The 18,267-nt window shown below is 39.4% G+C and overlaps 3 protein-coding genes across 3 annotated transcripts in view; 2 read left to right on the forward strand and 1 right to left on the reverse strand.

Moving 5' to 3' along the window:
- Positions 1-27: 27 nt before the first annotated feature.
- LOC122868420 (fructosamine 3 kinase related protein) lies at positions 28-2,763 on the forward strand. Its single transcript, XM_044180347.1, has 6 exons — positions 28-323; positions 606-757; positions 909-1,000; positions 1,142-1,224; positions 1,373-1,495; positions 1,599-2,763. Exons 1-6 carry the CDS (start codon positions 183-185, stop codon positions 1,935-1,937), a joined length of 930 nt encoding a protein of 309 aa, XP_044036282.1. The 5' UTR covers positions 28-182; the 3' UTR covers positions 1,938-2,763.
- A 633-nt stretch (positions 2,764-3,396) lies between these two features.
- tbcd (tubulin folding cofactor D) overlaps positions 3,397-18,267 on the forward strand; it is a 29,604-nt gene continuing 14,733 nt past the window's right edge. Inside the window, exons 1-14 of the mRNA XM_044180351.1 lie at positions 3,397-3,923; positions 4,018-4,068; positions 4,165-4,262; positions 4,447-4,548; positions 4,701-4,847; positions 5,241-5,296; positions 8,648-8,780; positions 9,510-9,555; positions 9,929-10,061; positions 10,386-10,528; positions 10,612-10,672; positions 10,806-10,880; positions 11,060-11,154; positions 16,485-16,641. Of these exons, the coding sequence (XP_044036286.1) occupies positions 3,740-3,923; positions 4,018-4,068; positions 4,165-4,262; positions 4,447-4,548; positions 4,701-4,847; positions 5,241-5,296; positions 8,648-8,780; positions 9,510-9,555; positions 9,929-10,061; positions 10,386-10,528; positions 10,612-10,672; positions 10,806-10,880; positions 11,060-11,154; positions 16,485-16,641 (1,481 nt within the window). The 5' untranslated portion in view covers positions 3,397-3,739. The remainder of the gene's footprint in view (positions 3,924-4,017; positions 4,069-4,164; positions 4,263-4,446; positions 4,549-4,700; positions 4,848-5,240; positions 5,297-8,647; positions 8,781-9,509; positions 9,556-9,928; positions 10,062-10,385; positions 10,529-10,611; positions 10,673-10,805; positions 10,881-11,059; positions 11,155-16,484; positions 16,642-18,267) is intronic.
- znf750 (zinc finger protein 750) lies at positions 11,210-15,279 on the reverse strand. Its single transcript, XM_044180352.1, has 3 exons — positions 15,085-15,279; positions 12,332-13,617; positions 11,210-12,219 (listed from the first exon to the last, which is right to left on the reverse strand). The coding sequence occupies exons 2-3, from the start codon at positions 13,600-13,602 to the stop codon at positions 11,631-11,633; spliced, it is 1,860 nt and encodes a 619-aa protein (XP_044036287.1). The 5' UTR covers positions 13,603-13,617; positions 15,085-15,279; the 3' UTR covers positions 11,210-11,630.

Here is an 18,267-nt window from a genome sequence, read left to right on the forward strand (position 1 = left end):
CCATTCCACCACATAAGTGCAACGGAAGTAAAACTTGCTCACATGACCGAGTAAGAGTTCTCGTTGGTTCACACGACGGAAACCGTCAAAAACGCCCCCTAAACTTATGGCAGTACAGTTACGCTGCGTTGTTGTTATTAGCACCACTGTAATTCTACTAGAATTGGTTTCGGGAAATAGCCATGGAGGTTAAGTTAAAGAAAGAGTTGGGGACAGCCATGCTGAAGTCAACTGGTCATTCGGGAGGTGGATGTATCAGCGATGGCCAGAGTTATGATACTGACTCTGGGAGAGTGTTTGTGAAGATAAATCACAAGAGCGAGGTATTTTATCTTTTTTTAAATCTTTTAATTTATTATCGTGGCATGTATTTAGTTGGTGTCTGTCTTACCATATGTGCTATTAGTCAAAAGCACATCAGTGAGGATTTGACCCTGAGGCTAACTACACCTAGCCAGATAGTATTTGATTGCCACTGAACTTTGTGCATACACTGCGAAATGGAGAACAATGTAATTGTTTATTTCGTGTACATGCAAACTAGTGTAGCTCTGTGCTACTGCACTGCTCACCAAACCCCATCCCTTTATTTTTGTTTTATTCAGGCCAAATTGATGTTTGATGGGGAGATGGCCAGTTTGGAAGCCATTTTAAAGACACAAACTGTTAAAGTCCCCAAGCCTGTGAAGGTGATTGAGCTTGACACAGGAGGATGTGTATTTGTGATGGAACATCTCGACATGAGAGGTCTTAGCAAGTAAGAGCTCTCTCATACCGTTTGTTTAGTACTGTATCAGTACCACTGTATGCAGGTTAAAATAGAAGGCAATGGGAAAAGATAGTAGTGAAAATATATTTTATTCTTTTTTTGTTAAATTAAATACTTTGTTTCCAAATCCAATGTGTAGGTACTCAAAGCACCTAGGAGAGCAGCTGGCAGATCTGCATGTTCACAACAAGAGACATTTGGAAAAATTAAATAAAGAGCAGCAGACAGTGGGTAATTCACCTTAACCTCACTTTAGTACATCACACAATCTTTCATCCTCTTGCCAATACTACACTGAATAGCAGTTAACGCTCCAATTTTAAGTGAGAGTTAATTACCGATTTACTATATAACTTATTTGACTGTACACAGGAAAAGGAGCTGGGCAGTCAGAGGTGGCTGTTGTTGAAAAATTTGGCTTCAGTGTAACTACATGCTGTGGATATCTACCACAGGTAAAAAAATATTCTATCTGTATACTGGGCAAAACTGGATTATATTGTAGTCTCTAAAATATAGTGCATTTGTAGAACATAGGTGTGGTCTCTATGTCATCCTTAGCAATATCTCTGCAGCTTTAATTTTTTCCCCTTACCTCCCCAGGAAAATGAGTGGCAGGATGACTGGGTGACATTTTACTCCCAGCAGAGGCTGCAGCACCAGCTTAACATGCTGGAGAAATCTAACGGAGACAGGGAGGCCAGAGAACTATGGGCCGAGCTACAGGTGAACCCTCACTTTGACCCCATCAGAATTAAAAAAATTACTTTCTTATGATTTTATCAATAATCTGACAGTGACATTTACATATGGTGTCTGTTATTTACAGCTGAAGATCCCTCAGTTTTTCACAGATGTGAAGATTGTCCCTGCTCTCCTCCATGGAGACTTATGGGGGGGCAATGTGTCAGAGTGTGTAGAAGGCCCAGTCATCTTTGACCCAGCATCCTTCTATGGTCATTCAGAGTTTGAGCTGGGCATTGCAGGGATGTTTGGTGGCTTCAACAGCTCTTTTTACTCTGCTTACCATGAAAAGATTCCTCAAGCACCAGGCTTTGCAAAGAGAAACCAGCTTTACCAACTCTTCCACTATCTGAATCACTGGAACCACTTTGGTGGTGGCTACAGGGGCTCCTCAATAAGGATTATGAAGAACCTACTGAAATAATTGCACTCACATTCACTTGTAGAAAGCTTCACAGTCTTAAACTCAAGCCAAGTATTATGTATATATTGACAGATACTAATTGTTGAAGAGACTAAACATAGCATTCTAGCATTGTAATGTCTGTTATATTGTGTAGAAGATACAGAATCAACATAATAAAATACTTCAGCCATGCCTGCTCCACCTATTCTAACCTGCTTCCAAAATATGAAAAACAGAATCCATATCTTTCAGTTACTATCTTAAATTGTGTGTTTGAACTAGAATATATACTGTATTAGTAATTTTAAATTCTGTATTTTCTACAATGACTTGTGTGTAGCAAACATAAACCTTAACATGCAATACTGTTTAAAAAGGAAGGGCTTACCAAACACCCAAAAAACTCAGCTCTGGACTAACTTAAAACTTCTTGCTTTTTATCTAAAAATTTTTTTTTGTGAGTGGAAGAGCAAGCAATGCATTTTGGGCATTCTTCATCAGGGTCGCTTGTCAATTCAGAGAACAAATACCAGAAGTTTTAAATTGGTCCGAAGCTGAGTTTTTTGGTGTGCTGCAAACCCTTTCTTAATTTTTTAATTCTTTTTCATTGCCTGCATTTGACCACCACCCGACTGAATTATACTGCTGTGCAAAGGACGTCTGATTTTCCCAGTAAATGCAATGCTGTATACTTTATACACATCATAATAGCCTGACTGTTGATGTCATGCAGACTGACACTGCATACACCTACAAACTGTCGTATAGTAATGAATCCTTGCAGTATTTGCTATCCACTGCTTAAACAACAATAAATCCTGGGATGATCCAAAGTGTTACCTTACCTGCTGTATTTGTTATCTATCTGGTATGAAAACAGTAGTGAATCAGACTGTAAGACCTCCATCATCATAAACTCACCACCCCTCTTACTGACTGACCTCCTGCCACCACCAGGAACAAAAGCTTCTTTTCCTAAGCTATACTGTTCTACATATGGCCACCTAGCACTCGCATTAGTAACATAAACATACACATAAATGCAGTCATCTTACATTAATTTGTATTGCTACTTTGCTTATATGTGTATGATTATGTTTATATGTATGTTTTTATTTTATACTCTGCTATTTGCAGTTTATTAGAACATACTCAGACTTTAGATGTTTTATGTTTTTGTCTTTATGCTTTAATGTTTAAAATTTTTTCATTCTCTGGTCCTGAAGAAACAATTTCATTTCATCCATATTTTTTTCAGGTTAGAATAGCAATGTTATATGAACTTGACTTGAACTAACATATCACAGTGGTACAGGTCGTGCTATTAAACCAGTAATTCACAGATCTCCTATATGTAGTAACAAATACTTGGTAAATTGTCAATAACCATGCGGTATTTGCTGAGCCCATTCTCAGACACAGAAAGCTATAAGCGCTTCGCCTATCACGTGACCTGCGATACGTATGAACCTCCTCGGTTACAGTAACGGGGCGGGGCGCGAGCACAACAGCTACGCACTTGCAGGAGCATCATAACAGAGATATTATGAGAAATAGTGCCGCAGCGGTTTAGTTTAGCGATATTAATTTCAGTTCGCGTGCAGTAATTTGTCGCGTTAATAATCTTTAGAAAGTCCGTGTCATAGCTATAAGTTTAATACATTTCGTCGTTTCTCAAGCTAATTTTCATCCACACCCGGTCCTTTTTGCTAGGCATACATGCTAATATTAGCTAGCTAACTGGCCCATAACTTATAACAACAAACGCTAACATTAGCCTCTGCAACAAAGACCCTCTTTGTTGGCAGACGTCTGGCAGAATGGCCTTATCGGAGACAGATAATGGGTGTTCCGGTGGTGAAGGAGGAGAGTCGGACGCTATTGTAAAAACGTTTGTGTTGGGGGGCTTCAGTGAGAGCGGCGAGACCAGAGCTCTCATCTCCAGCCTGCCGGAGGTCCACGGGGACATGGTGACATGCGAGTCCACCACACAGAAGTTCTTGGGTGAGACAGTCAGACACAATCCTTAAATAAACTTAATCTGCTTTGGATGGGTGGTTTTATCTTGTCATCACACTCTGCCCATTTCCTCCCACAGTGATAATGAACAGATATCAAGAGCAGCCTCATCTGCTGGACCCACACTTAGGTACATGCTAAGTGTAACTCTAAATTAATTTGGTATTAGTACTGTAGATTCATTTGGAGAATGTATATATGATTCAAATATTCAATTTTGTCTTAGAATTTATGTTGAACATGATACTGGAGTTTGTAAGGAGTGAGAAGTCTCCCCCTTCATTGGTTCATTTGGGCTTCAAGTTTCTCTACATCATCTGCAAGGTCAGTCCAAAATAGTACTGTGGTTCACATTATCTGTGTCTTGCAAACCCACCAGACTGCACTACACAGAGTAAAACCTGGAACACTCATTTTACTGGAACAGCAAAGTTATCCAGCTAATTCAGTAAACCTGATTTGTGAGACATTCCCCAGGTGTTTTATTATTTAATAATTTTCTGGGCAGGTCAGAGGCTATAAAATCTTCATGCAGCTTCTTCCTCATGAGGTGGCAGATGTCCAGCCAGTTCTGGACCTGCTGTCCAGACAGGATCCCAAAGACTCTGAGGTGAGACTGGCATAACTCTTCAAGGGGAAAAATAACAATCCAGCCCTTCACAATTACACCTCTGTGCCTCCTACAGGTTTACATATATTATCTTTGTTGTCAGCTTTATCAAACATTTAACATTAGTTTGTTTTACAATCTACTCATTCCAGACTTGGGAAACTCGCTACATGTTGTTGTTGTGGTTGTCCATGACCTGCCTCATACCCTTTGACCTATATCGTCTGGATGGCCATCTGGAGTCAGACGGCGGCAAGGCCAGAGAGTCCACCATGGACCGCATTCTAGCTATTGCAAAGGCAAGTTAAGTATATGATATAATCTTGATTCTGATTTGTGTTAGGGAGGTTGGTCTATATGTCTAGGTCTTGCTCCCCATAATGACTTGGTTCTGTTATCAGGATTTGTGGATCCTCGATAATATATTAATAAACTGTCTGGCTGGTTTGGCAGCTGTTATTCTGTGACAGTTATGACAGAGTAACTCATAACAAAGCACCCTCTGCTGTTTTACAGTCAGTGATATATCCATTATTACTGCAAACAAAGTCAAGTCAAACAAAACAAGCAAATCATCAGTATGTCTCCATATCCAGACTGAGGTAACCAAAGAGAAACCTTTTGAGAATGTGATGATGTTCTATAGTCATTTTATCATTCAGTATGGATAACATTTTTTTTATTTTTTCCAGTCTTATCTACTCGTCAGTGATACTCCCAGGGATGCTGCATCTGTACTGATATCAAAGTAAGTGCTCAAACACCACACAAGTAATTACATAGTATTTTAATTTTGTGGTTGTCTCCAAAAATATCACAAGCAATGGAACAATAATAAATACCCTTTACCAAAAACAAAACCAGTTTCAGTTTTTTAATACTTACAACTGAACTTGCAGATTTGATATTACCAAATGACATTTTACTCCAATGCCATACATAATAAAACACGAATATACCCTCATAGCCATAAAATTCCCAAAGTCTAACCCAGAGCAGTGGGCTGCCAGATGTTGATAGACTAGTATGAATGTATAAATAGTAATGAAAAAAATTCAGTTATTCTTTTGATCAAGTCAGTACCACTGAAAAGTCAGTAGCAACTATTTCCTTACATACGATGATAGACATAGGGTCCACGCATTGCTCCTGGAAATGAGGAAAATGACAAAAGAGATACATTTGTGCTTAAAAACAGATAGCACCCATAGTGCACTTGCCCCCTTGCGCTTGATAGGATACACAACATTTTTTTTAGAAATGTATTCAGTGAGCAGACAAAACACAACATATTCAGAACAGGAATGAAGTGAAGATGCCAGCGGATAATAAGCAGAACCAGCAAATAAGGCAAAATATAATTAAAAAATAATAACAATATTTGATACATAGGAAAAACGTTAGTTTATAAATTAGAAATAAAATAATAGTAAATAATATCATTTCTACAAAAAAAATAGATAAAAGAAATGTTCAGGTACAACATATTTGCGAGTTTACCTGCTTTTGTGTTGTCAGGAAATAATTGTTTGCATATATTGTTGAGTTTCTTTTATGAAATATGAAAGCAGGCCTTAAGCCCAGTAAATTTGCTCCTATGAATATGTAATTTAGCCAAAATAATAATTAAGTTGATAATATAGTAGTGTTTGGACTTATTTATACCATAGACATGAAAGCCAAACAGGACATGTTCAATACACAAAACAAATTCAGAAAGGATTTGATCAACAATGAAAGTACTAATAGCAGACCAAAAACAATGTGCACAAGAGCAGTTCCAAAAATAAGTGAAAAACACTTTCAGCAGCAGAAAAGGTACAATTATCAACAATTACCAACAATGTGCTAATATTTTATATAAAATCTTGAAAGAGATTTAACTTTATTTACAGTGGTGGAATGTAACTAAGTACATTTACTCAAGTACTGTACTTAAGTACAACTTTGAGGTACTTTACCTGAGTATTTTTATTTCATGCTGCTTTATACTTCTACTACATTTATTTGACAACTATAGTTACTAGTTACTTTTCAGATCAAGATTTTACAAACAAAACATGTGATCAGTATATAGAATATGATGCTGTTATGCTGTTATTTAACTACCCAAAAGTATGTAAAGCATTTAAAATCAACTCCACCTCAACCAGCTATAATATTAAAGCACTGTTAGTGCATCAATAATAATTGTCCAGTAATATAATGATATGACACTGACAGGGCCCATTCTGACAAACAGTACTTTTGCTTTTGATTCTTTGATTACATTTTGCTGATAATACTTTTTCTTAAATTCAATTTTGAATGCAGGACCTTTACTTGTAATTGAGTATTTCTATAATGTGGTATCACTACTTTTTAAGTCAATTATTTAAATAATTCTTCCACCACTGGGTATTTATTTATTATTTTATATATTTAATAATAAGTTCCAGATCTTTTTTCAGTGAAGGTGATAGGATAAACTCTTGAACAGGGTATCCGCGGATCCTTGAAATGTCTTAAAAGGCCTTCAATTTGATGTTTTAAAACCTATGCCCATAAAATGACGAGAAATCATTTAACGTTGCGTATTTAAATATAAAATCTGTTGTTCCTTGGTCGCGACTGAGTCCATTTTTTTCTCATTTTATTATACTGTACGTTTGGCCCAGTTTTCCACAGGCCGCCACCTGCTCTCGCGATTTTCTCTGAAGGTGAACAGGACTCAGGAAGTAAACAAATCATTCCAGGTGATGCTAAGCTAAAGACAGCCCAGGGGTCTTTGAGGAAGTTCTTACTTCTCTTTGAAGTTTGCTAGAGTCTGCATGGTACCACTGTCCATGTACGTTGTGATAATTAGTTTTTTCGTTTGAACCAAAAGATGAAGAAATGGAAATACCATGTTTTTTTCATTAAAAAAAAAATCAAAAACGGAAAAACAAAGCCATTTTTCCATTTTTGTTGTCTGATTTAAAAAACGACAAAACCAAATTCAAATAACGATCCAATTTTGTTTTTTGCAAATTCCTTTTTTAATTTTTCCATTTTGAAGAAATACATTAAGGAAAACAAGACACGTGACCTGGAAGTGAAAGTAAATATGCCTTTCCAGGCGTCCGCTATGAAATAGACAGACCCAGGAGGACACAAGAGGCTTTTATTTCCCTGTTGATTGATGGTTTGTTTAAATATCACAACACAAATATCCATTATAAAATTAACGGGAACCTGTGGTTATCTGCCTTGTTCTCCTGTGGGGTGTTTTGACAGCGAGTCATGACAGTCTCTCCCGCACCAAAGCAGTCGAGAGAAGCCCTCAAACAGGCGTGACTGCAAGCTAGCGCCTGTGGGGATTGTTAGCTAGCCAGTCAGAGAGGCACGCTCACAAACCCCATTGTGAGCTGGCTGCAGTAGAGTACCAGGGCGTGAAGGCTAGAGGGCAGAGAGCCCTACATGGGCCTCTTGTGTATGAGACGTCTTGAGTCCGATGTCTTGAGATTGCTTCAGCAGCTCACAGCCGGGTCTGTGAGCGTGACTAGCCGGCTGGCTAGATAGTGACCCCCACAGCAGGAGCTCTGACAACAAACTCACATCAGAAATTTCATAATGTAGGCTATTTGGTCTAAAGAATGATTAACTACTGTGCTATACACTGTGTGAACACTGTTTTAGGTGTTGACTGTATGCGATATTGTATAAGACTGAAACACGGATAGCACAGCTACTCTCACAATTCTAAGGAGATGTCTCACATCTTTTTTCTCCCTATACACTCCACTGGTGTGTGTGACTCCAATGTGTATAATAGGCTAATAGACAACAAACATTCCTATTATGTCACGCAAGTGAAGACAAGCCATACAAATTTGAACAATTTAGTCAACATATATAGCATATACATACTTTCAATGGCATAAATAAACATTCTTACACAGTGATGTAAGAATCATGTATGGCAGCACAAAATACAATCTAGATAAATTATTAACTGTAATTAGTTTTCCAGCCAGTAGAGGGCAAGATTGTTTTTAGAATGTCTTTATTGCTGTCTGCATTTATTTATCCACATGAAACCTTTTATTGCTTTCTTGTCTTATTGTACATGACTGTACAGGTTCATGACACGCCCTGATGTGATACAGAAGCGCCTTGGAGACTTTTTGGACTGGAGCCTCACCACTATATCTCAGACTGATGACCAGTCAATGAGAGACATTATGGTGCTTGATGGCGCTCTGCAGTCTCTGGTAAACGCACATACCCAATGATCACACTCAAGTCTGTGGTGCTGCGTGCACGCCTGTCTGTGTGTGTTTGAAGCCAGTGTAATCTGTGTGCACTGCTGTATTAAAACCCGCAGAGGGTAGTTTACAAGAGCTGACATGACTGGTATGTCTCACACAATACCTAATGTGGTTTTGGCAGGTATGTAATGCACCTGCTGTGTGTGTGGGATCTGCTGCTTCAAGTGACTTAAATGTCACTGTTGTGTTAAATTCACTGCTTTAAGCTAAACCATTCTTCAACAAATGAGAACGGCATTGAGGATACTTAGTTCCAATAAAATCCACCCTTCTAACCTGATGCCTCTGACATTACACCTGTTCTCACTGTAAATCTTTATTAATGATGGAGGGTATTGATTTTCAAATCACTTCCTGTCAACTAAGGTAATGTATTGCAGCTCTCAAGCAAGCACATTACATTCATATCATTGGCACATAAACTTGCATAATATGTTTAGAAAGGGTCCCTTTTTGGTTAATATCTGTGAAGTGAACCTGGCACCAGCCTATGTGGTGCTTAGGCCATTCAAAACTGGCTCTGTTTTAAGGACAAAAAGAAATTGTCAAGAAATTAGCTAGTATGAATTTGGTGATATTTCAAAATGTGTGATTCCTTCCCAAATGTTACTGCTATCATGTGTCCTCTGCAGTGTCTTAGATTGATTTGGTCATCTTATTTCTGTCTCCTAGGCGAAGCTTTTCAAACATGGAAAACGAGATGACCTCCTACAGTATGGTAGGTCCCCTTGTCCCTGTTATATTTATAATGAATCAAGGCTTTGCTCTCTAATCTCCATGTGGAGGTTAAACCAAAAACAGAATTTCCTGGACAGGAGTTATTGGAGCGTGTGATTGTCACATTTGTAGTCTTTGCTCAGTTGCTTTTGCCTGTGGTAACAGAATTATTTGTGTTCACAAATCTTTATCTAAATGTCCTATGCCAGAGGGGAGATATTTGAATGTAGACATCAGGTGGTATTTCTCTTTAAAAAGCAACAGAGCCTTCCCATACATGAGTATGAATATGTATATTCCTGTATGTATTTATCAGTTTATTTGTTACAACAGTATTACAACAGATAATACTGATGTCCTTATTTGTTTCCCAGCTCCCACAATTATGCAGTGTTTGGAGCAGAAACATCTATCAGAGAGCAGCCAGGCCATGCTGAGGAAGCTTGGTGTCAAACTAATCCAGAGACTTGGCCTCACCTTCCTGAAGCCACGTTTGGCCGCTTGGAGGTTAGACATAATACCCAGCTAATTACTATATCTAATGTTGTAAAACTAGGTCTCCAGGTCTCTCTCAGGTCAAAGTCAGCTGGCACGATCTTTATCTGCATAACACGTTTATACACAAAGAAATGCAGAAAACTTTGTTTGTTAGATCTTAAACATGCATACCATCAATGTAAATAATATTGTTAATACTAAAATAAAGTGATTCCCATAACCTATTATGGCTCCCTGTTCAGTTGGGAATTTCGTAATATCAGGTCTCTTTCCAGCTAGAGTTTCATAGTGATTAATGAGCACAGAGCTGAGTTTTATGTGCATGTTTTTCAGGTACCAGAGAGGTAGCCGTTCCCTAGCAGCAAACCTTTCCATGTCCCAGTCTACTACAGTCGCTGCCGCTGAGACTCCTGAAGTGGAGACACAAGAACAGGAGGAGGACTATGACATTCCTGAGGAAGTGGAGACCGTTATTGGTCAGTTTCAACCTTCACTCAGTTTAAAACTTGTTATTGCAATACCTCTGCTCAGGAAATCTAATTTGCATGTTATTTTACAGAGCATCTCCTAGTGGGACTGAAAGATAAGGAGACAATTGTGCGCTGGTCTGCAGCAAAGGGGTAATAATCGGTTCATATGTCACCTAGCAAACCTGAACTGTTAAAAAGATCTTTGTTGCTGCTTGTCTTGTGTATTCTTTATGTCAAAGATTTTATGTGTTATAGTAATCATCTACTTTATTTAAACCTTCAGCATTGGGAGAGTGACTGGGAGGCTTCCCAAGGAGCTGGCAGATGAGGTGGTTGGATCAGTGCTGGACTGCTTCAGGTAGGTTCATGCTGGGGGCATATTGGCTCTCTCCATCAGTCACGCTATGCCATGTATCATCTCTTATGTTTTTTAGTTTTTTTCAAAATACCCATCACACAGTGACAATTTTTCAAGCAGGCCTATATTCCACTAACATGTTCTATGTTTTGACCTGTGCTGTTTGTGTTCTTTTTCAGCTTCCAGGAAACAGACAATGCTTGGCATGGAGGCTGCCTGGCACTGGCAGAACTTGGTAGGAGGGGCCTGCTGCTACCTTCCAGATTGACTGATGGTATGTGTCCACCAATTCACATTGAAATAATTATCACAAGATACATGTAAGCAAGTCAGTTTTTGGTAATTATTTATTCAACATATTTACATTTACATTACATTACCACATCTTCCATTGTCAACTTTCTACAATACAAAAAATGTCCATAAATATTAAGAACCCTTATAAAAATTGCCTTTCACCTTTTCCAATCAAGTGTAAGAACAAGACACAATATGCACATACCTGTGACAACAAGGTTTTACATTTAACAAGTAATTTTTTTATTTTTTATTTTTTTACAGTTGACCTTGTGGCAGTGCTATAGACATGTCACTTCTGCTCCTGCTAGAATAATCAAATATTTCAGTGCTTAATTAATATTTATAACATTGATGTTCATTAAGTTGATCTGTTCATGTTGAAGCCTGCAGTGGTGAAGGTTAGAGATATTCTGTCCTTATTACCAAATATTATAACAGTCAGTTTTGTTGTTAGCAGCAACGAGGCCTCCTCCTTAGAGCCCGCCCTGGTGCTTTTGCTCTTTTGTTTGGTTTATGGCAGTTGCTTTCAGCCCGGCCACTGTTCGCTCTTTTCATTCCCTTTGCCTTAGCCTTGGTTGTGTGCTTGGTCTTCTCTAGAAAGCCAGGACTTCTAGCGCCTGTGCAATCCTCTGAGGGCCCGTCTGCAGTGCTGAAGTGACATGAAGAGGCAGCAGAGCTTGCACTGGCTAGCTGACAGAGTGCCAGTGCTGCAGTCTGCCTCTGGTCACATGGTTCTTCATCCAGCTCAGTGTCTGGCCTTTGCTGAAGATCATCTGAAGTGCTTAGGGCAGAGCTGTGTGCAGGGCTGCTATAAGAAGCCCGCAGGCTGAGGTTCAGAGGCAACTCTTCCCCTTTTAATTTCTCTGTGTCTGAGCACCTCAGTCTGTGGTCAGATGGACTTTTTTCTTTGTCCAGGTTCCTTGTTGAGAGGTTGAGGGGGGCCAGATCTTCTCTGTTGTCCTTATTATCTTGTTCTGATGTAGTTTCAGGACATGACTCAAAGACAGAAATAGAGGAATATCTGTTGTTCTCAGCTGATCTGAAAGAGACAAGGCAAAATAAAGAGTTAAAGGACTGACTACCATAATTGCAAATACAGTATACTGCAGCTCAATTAAGCCAAGAAATATAGATTTCTTTCTTTTACTTACCCTCCATCCACATGCAGAGTTCTTAACTGCAGCAAGCTTTCTGCAGAGGCCTCTTGTCTTAAGTCAGTTTTGATGGGTTGCATGGCTGTAGATGTGTGTCCTAGTTGGGTGGTTGTCTGTGACTCACCCTTGTTGGTGTAGAGCTCAGCCTCTGTATCTCTCTGGAGGATGTGTGCATGACTGGGTCTGTCAGGGGACCCCAAGGCTGAACAGCCCTCTTTAGGGCTTAGCCTGGTTTCCTTGTCTCCACTTTGTCCATGGTTGCTCTTCTCTTGTGTAGATGTGTTGAGGCTGTTGTGACTGGGATGTGAATGCATATATAAGTCATAATCCTTAGGCCCAAGGGTAGGGCCATACAAATCCAAAGGAAGAAATCTTGGTCCTGTAATTGGCATGGAAAGCTCATGGGGTCTGTACAGGGTATAATGCAGAGGGGACCCGGGGTGAAGAGGGTGGCAGTATCTATATGGGTATGGGGGAAAGAGGGAAGTGTGAGGTGGGGCAATGGGTTGTGGTACCACAGGCCTCTGGGGATCCATAAACTCTGGCCGGAAGGAAGGAGAGTTTGACTCATTTGCATGGTGGTTTCCCGGGAGGTAGTATGGTGGATACAGGGTCCGGTCAGACAGGAGATAAGGAGAGTATTCAGGAACCATGCGAGGGGGGAATGGTTTTAAGGGAATGGATGATGAAATCGTGTCCCATGGGAAGCCTGGGTGGTTGAAAGTGGCAACAGGTGCTTGCGAATCCTCTGACTGCTGCACTGATGACTTGAAGGCTTCTGTTCCGTCACTTTTGGGTGTGACAGGGTAGAAAGCAGATGGGCGCGGCAGAGACTTGGCCTCATTGCTCTCCCTGTTCTCTCTCTCTGTTACTGTATTTGATTTTGTCACAATCTGGCTGTCCTTATTGACTGGACTGTCACACGCAACATCAACTTCTTCTGTGTCATGTCTGCTCTCAGCTTTGTTCTCCTCAGCTCCCTGTTTCTCAGGACTATTGTTCTGAACTGCCGGCAGGGGGCTTGGACAATCTGTAGATTTGACAGGGACTTCCTTTGCTACAGCCTTGACCTGTCGGGCTGTTTGCCCATTTTTCTGTGACATCAGGGAGATGGAGTTTTTACACAAGTTGTATTTCATGTGGTTGAAGAGGTGGGACTTTTCGTTGCAGGTGAAAGGACACTGGAAACACTGGTACTTGAAGGGCTTGCCTGGTGGTCGGGGAATGTAGTGGGGCCTTTTTGGCTTGCGTTCCTGAGCAGTTTCCATTTTGATGCACGTTTTCTGAAAGAAAAATACAGCACATTGCAGTTGGTAGTGGTAGTCAAGAGAAACTCATGAATCATTGTAGCTTTTGTACCAGATTCTCACTGAGATGACTGTCAAGTAATGAGGCTAATAGAGTTGTTTGACTGGTTCAGGTGGAGAGTGGCTCTCATTGGAAGTTTTTTCTGTCAGTGTTTCTTTAGCTGCTCGGGCAGAAAAATCTCTTGTTGCACAAAACACAGCACCCTCAGGCTAATGTATTTCTGCAACTGTTACTTCACACTGGGTTGGACACCAAACAGAGTAATAGTTAAATATGAAAACCTGTCTACTGTATGCAAAAATGTACCCACATGTTTGCATAGGTGCACTCACGTCTTAGTGTGGTTTTGGTTGATTGGCAGCAGCCTACAAACGCCTCTACTTAACCTGCCTGTTCACCTATCTATCCGTTCTGATATCACTCCACTCATCTCTTCTATAAAGTTCGAGAGGCGCTAGGGCACTAGGTAGGCAGGTGTTGGGCAGACTAGGCTCTTACTAACACAGACCTGGAGGGCATGCAGAGACTTGCTTTCTCTCTCAACCTTACTAAACTCTATGCTGTTGGCGTGGGAACCACCAGCCACCTGCTTCCCATGACTACACCTGCGGGATGCACTCAGCTCCCAATCATCATCATTTGATGATCTCACCAGCTCTGGAGATACATGAGTATGAGAAGTAATTCTGTAATAATTCTCCATGCAATGTACCAGCTAGCATGAGTAGTAATAGTTCAAACTAGCCATTTTAGTAAAACTGTGAAGTAGGTGGCATCTGAAACATTTCAGGTTCGCCTTTGAAATGAAACATCACCTAAAGCTGTGAGTGTTGCTGGGTGCCGCATGGAGGAACCTGCTTGTCATGCACTGTCGCAAGAAGTTGTCACTCAAGTTTCTGTCCAACTGTAGTAGCACGCAAAGCCACTCCCTTCTTAAGATTAAGAATTCATTTGAAAATCCCCTTTGAACAGTGTATCTCTTCACTGTGAATATAATCCAGTCAAAACCTTTTTTTTTCCTTCATAGAAAATATATATTTGCTTCCTGTGAGCTCAAGTGATGTTTCTTTTTTTAAATTACACACCAGTCTGTATAATTATATAAAATAGATTGTTAAAAAAATGTTTCAAAAAAACGCTATGTTATCTAACTAAGTATCTTGAACTTTTTTAGTAGGTTTTCTGCAGAGGCCAAGTAGTTTCGGCATTACCTGTGCATCAGTCGTGGCGGTGCAGGCAGGGGATAATTAAAATCCATAGGTAACAGGTGCATATGTAGCGTATACCTACCTTAAATACTCCCTACAAACTAGTTAACAGTACCTTTACAAACCACTGTCTTTTCCAATAACACAGAAAGGCTTTGACAGAGTGCTGTAAATAAGTAAATGTAACTTAATGCTGCTTCCTTGTTAATGAAGGAAGAATAAAGAAAAAATTACCTGCTCTGGTTGTAGCAACAGTGTCCTCTCCTGAGTATTCAGCCTGCAAAGAGCCACTCCACAGTCTACAGCCACCGTTAGTATCTGGTCAGGACGTTTGCTCCAATATGTGCTAAAAGTTCAGAGTGTGTTTGCGAATGTGTGTGATGGTGCATGTGTGTGCTGTATTTGGTGATGTTCGTTGTGTCGTGAGTTCCTCTCTGAGGTGTTGTCTCACTAGTGGGTGGGGCTTCAGCCCAAACAGCATGGCCCTCAGGCAACATTGATGTACCTGATATTAGTCAAGCCTCAAGCGATGATTTACATGATGTGGTGGGGTGGGGGCTTTCACTCCTTCCTCTTTCCTGCATTTCCTCCATTTCTTTATTTTGTGGAAATGACCAAACTGGCCTCATTCTGCAGTAACTGCAAATAACATGTTGATTTACATCAGTGCCTCAAGTAAAGTTCAGTAGCAAGCTGGCAAGATCAACATAACATTTGCATACTTGCAGGTAAAATTGGTGCTGCTCTTGTTTAGCATTACCTCACTTTTTATGTGAGCAGTGTTCAAGGAAACTAGTACAGTGTTACAGATTTATAACCTTTACACAAGTCAAACTTTTACTAAATGAGCTGACTTTATTGCTAACCATCCAACCAAATCAAATTATAGCCATTATATATATATATATGTATATATATAACCTTTCCTTGATTTACATATAAGTACCAATTACTAAATGACTGTATATGGTATATGAGAACACTGATTTCACTGATGTTCTCACAGTGGAAAAGGAATAGATGGGCAGGCACTAGCTTGCATTCAGTTCGGATTCAAAGAGTCTTATATTGGAAATTGATAATCAGCCAGGTCATTGCGCTGCACACTCAAAAGGCATGTTTTTCTAATGGATGATAATCAAAATCTGTCATTTCAAATATTCACTGATACATTGGTAGTTGCTTGGCTTTGTGGAGTTTTTTTTCTGTCGCTTTTAATCAATTCTTTGAAAATGTTAAAACAGTTCATGGCCCTGTTCTGCTTCTTTCTTAATGTCCTGCCAAAAGGTTGTTTTAAATGCATGTAAACCATAATATTTATAAAATCTGAAATGCTTACCATGGTTTGGAGGCTCAGCATATTGAAAATTGAAAATGTTCATGAAAAATAAATAATGCCTTCTTCATTATTGTAAAATAAACAGTACAGCCAGCGCACATAATCTTTAATTCAGCTAGTTGTTACTGGTTTTAATCCAAGGATTTTTGTGTCAGGTGTGAAGCTAAAGTAGTTATATTTGAACTCTCCTTACCACAAAGATTGCATACAGTATATGTAACATGTTTTTGACATAGCTTTCATTCTTTGATATTAGATTTTTTGTTGTTCATCCATTTCTGTTGTCTGCTTGCAGTTGTGCCACTCATTATCAAATCCCTGACCTACGAGGAAAAGAGGGGAGCATGCAGCGTTGGTTCCAATGTGCGTGACGCTGCCTGCTATGTGTGCTGGTCTTTCGCCAGGGCTTATGAACCCCAGGAGCTCAAGCCTTTTGTCACTCCGATTGCCAGGTACCCTTCCTCATCCTTCCTTTGCCATAAAACCTTCACATGCATAGATCGCTGCAAAACCACACCAAGAACACATTTTTATCTGTCAAGTTCACTGTTTCAGTGACACAAGAGTGAATCTTGTGTTGATAAGTGGCCCAAATGATTGATTTCACTATTAATATGCCTGTAATCATACTTCACTCTTCCCAAGAGGAAAATTCAAAAGACAGGCTCAGCTCCAAAAAAAATAACTGTACCTGTTTTCTGATGTGCTCCCATTTTAATTTGCTCTTGCTGCTGTTTGTTGTTAATGCAAACATTTGCTCCTTGTGTATGCATTATCATGTACATTTTTACAGCATTATTTAAAATAACATAACATCACCAGTATGCCATATTTGCCACCGTCAACAACATAATCCTTCCTCTTTCCCGAGAAAGAAGAAAAATACAGGTCAGTTATAAATAGAGCAGCAGCCATAAACATATTTTTGCATTTACTGATATATCTGTGATAAGCCCGCTATCAGCCAATGGTATCATCCTATCAATATGTACATACTTTAACTATATTCCTCAACTGTATAAAAAAAAATAGCAGCTACAATCAAGAGATGAAAGCACAATATACTGTTTTGATAATCAGTCAATCAGCCACTTATAAATGACAATCATTTTTTAGTTGTGCGTTTCCCTGTTGATGTTCTCTCTTTCTATGAAACTTGCTGTTGATCTATTTGTGGCTCATTGACAGCTGTTCTTTTGTATAAATTAATACTTACTTGCTGAGTGCTGTGTCTGACACAGTAACGATATACTCCATGATTTCATAGGGCCGCCATATCCCAAAAATTATTCCACGCTCACTCTTGTTGTGAAAGTGAAGTTTCAAAGCATCAGTCGTGAGCTTGGAGGATATTTTGGGATTAATGCGCGTATTAAAGCTTTTGAAACCGCTGTGAAAAAATGCACTGTTTTTGGGCAGTGGAATAAGAAATAAAATACAGTATGTAAAATGCATAGTCCTTTTTTAGACATGCAATATGTAACATTGCTGGCTTCATCTGTCAGACATGACAGCTCTTCTACAGAAAGAGGGAAAGAGCCGCATGCTCGTGTGATATTTGGCAGATAGAGTGAGATTTTTGCATCAGTTCCATTATTTACCGTTATTAGAGAGCGAGTTCTGCTCCTTGTTTTGTAATATCCGACGGTGCATGAGTATTGAATGACAGCACATTAAATTGATACTCTCGTTTTATTCCATACATGCTGTATGTAAAACGTTTTGTTTGATATTAATTTATTCATACATGCAGCTGGCATGAGTAAACATTTAAAATATAGAGAGAGACTATTCAGATTATTACTGTGCTTGTACAAGGGTTTTTTTTTTTAACCTCAGCTCCTCAACAACTTAAAACTGGCTCTTTCACAGTGTTTCCTAGTTTACGAAACTGATTTTATTTTCTTTGTGCATAAGAGATGAAGATTGAAATAATACAATAATTACAGTGATCTTAGAAGGCAGTAACATTACAAAACGCACATTTCTTTCTTTCTCTCTGCATGTTTCACCTTGTGCTGCTGCAGCCTTTACGTTAATCTGACAGCATTCAATTCAGACTTGTGCTGTTTCGGAAA

This window comes from Siniperca chuatsi, linkage group LG21, assembly GCF_020085105.1.
Source record: "Siniperca chuatsi isolate FFG_IHB_CAS linkage group LG21, ASM2008510v1, whole genome shotgun sequence".
Classification (NCBI taxonomy): domain Eukaryota; kingdom Metazoa; phylum Chordata; class Actinopteri; order Centrarchiformes; family Sinipercidae; genus Siniperca; species Siniperca chuatsi.

Coding starts and splice junctions, on each gene's coding strand:
- znf750 (XM_044180352.1), bottom strand. CDS start 13,602: ATGGAAACTGCTCAGGAACGCAAGCCAAAAAGGCCCCACTACATTCCC. Junction 12,220..12,331: donor ACTCTGCATGTGGATGGAGG/GTAAGTAAAAGA, acceptor TGTCTCTTTCAG/ATCAGCTGAGAACAACAGAT.
- LOC122868420 (XM_044180347.1), top strand. CDS start 183: ATGGAGGTTAAGTTAAAGAAAGAGTTGGGGACAGCCATGCTGAAGTCA. Junction 758..908: donor GACATGAGAGGTCTTAGCAA/GTAAGAGCTCTC, acceptor TCCAATGTGTAG/GTACTCAAAGCACCTAGGAG. Junction 1,001..1,141: donor TAAAGAGCAGCAGACAGTGG/GTAATTCACCTT, acceptor GACTGTACACAG/GAAAAGGAGCTGGGCAGTCA.